The 6,408-nt window shown below is 35.4% G+C and overlaps 1 protein-coding gene across 1 annotated transcript; it reads right to left on the bottom strand.

Annotated features, from left to right (window-relative positions):
- Positions 1–169: 169 nt before the first annotated feature.
- On the bottom strand, positions 170–6,016 carry LOC126972756 (alanine--tRNA ligase, cytoplasmic). The gene is made up of 2 exons (XM_050819778.1): positions 5,848–6,016; positions 170–3,214 (listed from the first exon to the last, which is right to left on the bottom strand). Exon 2 carries the CDS (start codon positions 3,199–3,201, stop codon positions 298–300), a length of 2,904 nt encoding a protein of 967 aa, XP_050675735.1. The 5' UTR covers positions 3,202–3,214; positions 5,848–6,016; the 3' UTR covers positions 170–297.
- Between the last annotated feature and the right edge of the window lie 392 nt (positions 6,017–6,408).

Genomic DNA, 6,408 nt, shown 5'->3' with positions numbered 1-6,408 from the left:
TTCTAATAATGAATTAATACATGGGTAATAATTTCTTTGACGGGTATAGCAAAAAACAAGTTTGAAAAATATAATTATTACCATTGTTGCAAATTTGTATAAGTTTATGAGATGTAACCACAGCCGATCTTCACGTTACGGTTATTTAGGATTTTAATAAAACATCAAAAAGGGGGCTAAATTGTATTCAAATGCAAAATTGAAAGAATTCATTAAATTAATAAAAATAAATATGCGAAAAGTTTAAATTACGGGAAAATATTCTTATTATAATTGAGTTACATTGTTTATTCGCTTTTAATATATTTTCGAAGAAGCAAAGTCGCGGGCAACCTTCATTGCTTCACTTAAAGCCTTTATATTATTTCCAGACGCTTGGGCAGATTCTGCTTTACCTCCTCCTTTACCGTGTAATAAACTTACAACAGATTGCACCCATTCAGATGCAAGTAGCCCTTTGCTATTTAAACTCTTAGGAACTGCGGCTAAACAAAATATTTTATTTGTATCTTCGTCCACGGAAAAGAACATGGCTGCGGCATTGGGAAGGCTTTGTTTCACTTGTTTTAAAGCACCATCTAAAGCTTTAGTGTTACTATAGGCTTTTAATTCTTCAACAATAATTAACGATGATTCATTCTTAAGACAAAGTTCTTTCGCTTTTTCCGTTACAAGATTTAACGTAGCCGCTTTCGCAGCACGTTCTTTATCATCTATCTGCTTTTTTAACGTTCTAAGTATATTTCTCATTTCATCTTTTTTCCAATAAGAAATCTGAGCTTGAGATATTTCATTTGTTAAGTCCACTATTTTTTTAACCGTATCTTTCTGATTGAGATCCTCTGCGTGTTCTTTCACATAGTTAGTTATGTCGTTTACTTCATTTTCTAAAACACTCATTTTATTTATAGCTTTTAAAGCTTCTTGTCCAGTGAATGCTACTATTCGCCGGATACCTTTAGCTATGCCTTCTTCACTAACTATCACATAGTCTCCTATATGACCAGTTTGATGCAAATGACTACCTCCACAAAACTCAACTGATGTTTCAAACCCGTTTGGATCATTCGGATTTTGTTCAAGTTGTTCAACTGGTATTCCGACTGAAACTACACGCACTGGATCTGGGTATTGTTCATCAAACATGGCTCTCAAACCATTTATTTTTTTAGCATCACTTAAATTTGTATATTTTGCATATACTCGTTTGTTTTCGTTTATTATATTGTTGATAATACTTTCCGTTTCTTTTATCTGCTCGATAGTCATTGGACCCTTGTTAGTAAAGTCAAATCTTAAACGGTCAGGCATGACAAGTGATCCGCGTTGATCTGAATCATTGCCAAGAACTCTTCTTAGAACCCCATTTAATATATGTGTTCCAGTATGGTTATTCATAATAAGTCTTCTTCTTTCTGTATCAATATTTAACGACATAATGTCACCAACTTTTATTAAACCTTCAACTTTTCCAGTGTGCAGAATATATCCACCTTTAACCTGCACATTATTGACTGTGAATTCTACACTTTCATCATTTACTTTAACCATATAACCTTCATCGTAAATTTGTCCTCCTTGTTCTGCATAAAAGTTTGTTCGATCTAATAAAACACCACATTCATCACCAGATGAAACTTCACTGACAAACTCTTTGTTTTTACGTAGAGCTAGAACTGTACCAGTGCATGGAGTAAATTTGTACTCAGCATATTTGTCTAAAGATGTTGCTAGATAGTCATACTTTGGAGAGTCATCTGTAGTAGGCACATTGCTTTCTTTTAAGTAACTAATAGCATGTATATCCAACGCCAATAAATCTTCATTGGCTCCTGTTTTTCCTTGCGAAGTTAGTTGGGACTCTTTTTTCGATTTCTCATAGGCATCCATATCGATTTGTAATCCTTTTTCTTCACACATTAGACAGGTTAAATCAATTGGAAACCCATAAGTATCGTACATGCGCCAAGCTACGTCACCGGGTATTACTTTCGTGTCTTTAACTTTTTCGATTGTTCTATAGAGCAAGTTTCGACCTCTAGATAAAGTTTTCAAAAATTGAATTTCTTCTTCATTAATAATTTGTATGACTGAGTCTGGATCCTTTTTAATTTCGGGGAATACATCACCTAACAATTCCGCTACAGTATATACCAAGGTCGCAAAGAATCCTGGTTTTGCACCTAACTTTTCGGAAGCATATCGAACAGCCCTTCTCAAAATTCTCCGTAATACATATCCTCTTCCAGTATTATCAGGACATCCACCATCAGACAGTGCAATGGTTAGTGTTCTTGCATGATCTGCTAAAACACGATAAGCCATATCTATTCCGTCAGAATCGTCAGTTCCAACTTTTCCAGAATAAGGTCTTGTTTTAGTTCCAATCTCAATAGCCTTAAAGATAGGCATAAATAAATCAGTATCATAGTTTGATTTTTTATTTTGAATAACAGACACTAAACGTTCAAGTCCCAGTCCACAATCTATGTGTTTTTTGGGTAAAGGTTTAAGTGATCCATCTAACTCTCTATTATATTGAATAAAAACTAAATTCCAAATTTCCAAAACATCAGGATCATCCATGTTTACTAAATGCGCCGCATCTCGCCCTCCGATTCTATCATAATGCAGCTCAGAGCATGGCCCACATGGTCCTGTTTCTCCCATTTCCCAGAAATTGTCCTTCATACTTCCAGGAATAATATGAGATTCAGGAAGACCCAAACTGAGCCAAATGTTTTTGCATTCCAGATCAGGCTCTAAACCAGATGCCTTATCTCCACCAAAATAGGTAACATATAATCTATCACCAGATAACTTTAGAACATCTGTGAGAAGCTCCCATGCCCATGTACAAATTTCTTTCTTAAAATAATCTCCAAATGACCAATTACCCATCATTTCAAAAAATGTGTGGTGGTATACATCTTTACCAACATCATCAAGATCATTATGCTTGCCACCAGCCCGAATACATTTTTGGGTATTAACAACTCTCACATATTGAGCCATGTCAGAATTGGGATCAACAGATCCCAAAAATATGGGTTTAAATTGATTCATTCCCGCATTAGTAAACAATAAAGTGGGGTCATCCAAAGGTATTATAGATGAAGAATGTACATATACATGGCCCTTACTTCGAAAAAAATTAATGTATGCATCTCTTATTTCCTTTGCTGACATGGAAGTATTCATATTGAGGAAAGACCTGCAAACAAAAATAATAATATTATTAATTTTCGAGCATTTGTTACCAAATACCAAAAAGAGAATGAAGGGCGACTGTTGGATGAAATAATACTCTCGCTAACATTAAGATATGTTTTAAGTGTGTCCGCCAGCTTCTTCTATTTGAACGTATACAACGAAAAGCAACTCAATTCGTTCTACGAGCATATACATCGCCCCACAAAAGACTTATAGTTCGACTTAGCTGAGTAGTAAGTTTATGTTAGTTCCTAGTATATTTTTTTTATATAGAAAAGGAGGACAAACGAACGCGGGTCACCTGGTGTTCACCGTCGCCCACATTCTCTTGCAACATCAGAGGAATCACAGGAGCGTTGCCGGCCTTTAAGGAAGGTGTACGTGGTTTTTTGAAGATACCCATGTCGTATTGTTCCGGAAACACCGCACATGGAAGCTCATTCCACAGCTTTGTGGTATTTGGAAGAAAGTTCCTTGAAATCCACACTATGGAGGAACGCCACACATCCAGATGGTAGGGATGATATTCTAATTTGTACTAAGGTGGAATTCTTCTCTTGGGAACACTCCCCGTGATAAATGTGATAGAAGACACGCAAAGAAGTGACGTCTCTACGCATCGCCAGGTAATCGAGGCGTTCACAGAGCACTGGGTCCCCGATAATTCAAGCATATCTGCGTTTCACGCGGTCAAATGGTTCGAGCTGATACTGGGGTGCGCCAGATCAGAGATGAAAGCAATACTCCATATGTGGCTGAACCTGCACTTTGTAGAGCGCTAGCATTAACACAATGTTAGGCCGCTTGTTCACACACGGGGTTTTTGCCGTGAAAATCTTAATTCGCCGTGAATAGGCACGGTCGTCAGTGTTGGCTCACAGTTAAAGCTTACTGATATACACGACGACGTACTTGCCCTTCGACACGCCGCGCCAGGCCGACGCACGGCGTGATTAACATCAGTGTTATATCGCAGTGTATGCGACCGTGTCGACAGCACCGGATATTTGTACGTTTTCGTGACAGTGTAATAATAAGCTGATTTTGTTGTACAAGTAAAATGAATATAAATCAAGAATTACTAATTATATTCGTTCAAGAAAGACTCGTAATATGGGATAAGACTATCAATATTTATAAAAGTGGCGTTTGAATCCTTGAAAGAAATCTTTACACACTTAAATCCAATATTTGAAGATTTAAGGTGTGAAGAAAAAAACAGTTTTGGTAAATTAAAGATATTTTTTCTTATTTTCCAACCACTATTTATTTAAGCATAGTTATTTTGATAGTCCTTCGTTAGACATAAAATATTGTGAAAAACCTTAATGTTTATTTATTTACAATTGTATAAAATGTGCTTAATTCCTCCCGCTTTTCTAAAATAGGATGTATCCAAAATCTTCTTTTTCTTTTCTCCTCTTTTTTGATATTTCTATATACCTAGTACTCAGGGTAGTCTTTTTTCTCTAATGATTCATAGTGAGGAAATCTGTAATTGGACGGCTGGCACAGAAAAATCTTAACTGAGCAGCACTTGGCCACTGTCTGAAATGGTGGCTTTGCCATGCCATGTACATGTTTGCATGTTTTGTTAACCATATAACAAATATGCCTTATGGTTAAGGAAATGTGCCATGTACAAGAGGCCTCACTCCACAATGTGGTTTTCAAAGAACTGACTTCCACATACAACCAAGGTATGGAATGAGCTTCCTTATGTGGTGTTTCCAGGATGAAATTTACTTGTTAAATGTGACCACCAGTGTTTGTAAACCATATTTTTCAGAATCTTTAAAATAATGGCATAGAAAGAAATATAAATTTTTAAATATGTACATTTTGGTAGTATTCTAATAAACAATTAAGGCTTTTATAATCAAACTGGAGGATTAAATTGATGATACAAGTTTTTATCCTCCAAACATTCATGTTTCACTCCAAAAAGGCTTTGTTTACCATTGTTGGTATCATATTGGGGTTACCTGTGTTACAGTTTGTTGACCATAACTCAATTTCCTATAAACATTCTCATAAAAAAGGTGGTATATATATTTTGTGTGCAACCTGTTTCTATGAGTGTAACCATCCTAGGTACACTCATACAAGCAGGTTGCACACAACTTATACTAGGTAATAAGCTATTGCACATTTATCCTATAAATGATCTCCAGAACCCAAAATATAATATATATATAATGAAAACTATATGCACTTAAATCATTGAGTTAATCAACCTGTTGGCCAAAAACAACTTATATGTGAGGAAGCTAATGACCTAGTTTCAAAAACCCCATTGAAGATTTTTGCATGAATTCTTATGAAAAACACAATCAAATGGCTACACCATAGTGTACATATAATGTAATCTACAGTCCAGGGCATCTTCCATATGTTGAAGTTAATAAACCAATAAAATTTATTTTAGTAGTACACTTAAGAGCTGAACTGAACACACACTTATCCTAATTAGAAGATTTAATAAATAGTTATTTTTAAAGAGTTTTATCATTTATAAAGCAGCATATGTTAGGGTTTGGAAGGTGAAAGTGTTAACTTATTACTGTGGCATAAAATTAGAGGTTAAACATTTTTGTCTCATTTAAATTAATAAAAGCAATATAAAAATCATACCTTTTGTAATTCTGCAATTCTTAAATAGTATGTTATGACTTCTGTAAAGAACTAATTCTAACGTAGTCAACTCTCCACTCTCCAGTCGGCAGTCACAAATCACGATTCTGATTTCTGAATTCCCATTCCAGATTCCACGGTGCACCAATGACAAACAATGACCAAATTAAACAGTATGACACTATCACTCATCATGACTTTGGCATTAGACAAGGACGTGACATGTGAGCAATGTCTCAATTTTTTTCTTTATATTGTCACTAGATATTTTAATAAAAAATATTAAATCATCTAAACATAGAAATACTACACATTCTCCTCAGACCACAATGCTACTCTCTCTCTCTTATTACTACTTAGTAGTTACTATGTTTATTCTAGATTTGATGTGAAACATCTATAGGCGGAGGGTAAGCCTGGCGTGGCGATACAGGCCGTGGCGACGCTTCGCCACGCTATATTGTTGTTACCATATACATGTTATAGAGTAAAAGTGTTCTGTGGTTGTTACCGACATCTATACGTATTACGTAGTACTTTCTCCTGTGGTAACTTCGAATT

This window comes from Leptidea sinapis, chromosome 27, assembly GCF_905404315.1.
Source record: "Leptidea sinapis chromosome 27, ilLepSina1.1, whole genome shotgun sequence".
Lineage (NCBI taxonomy): Eukaryota > Metazoa > Arthropoda > Insecta > Lepidoptera > Pieridae > Leptidea > Leptidea sinapis.
The sequence above is the reverse complement of the archived record's forward strand: the minus strand, read 5'-3'. Positions and strand labels throughout refer to the sequence as shown.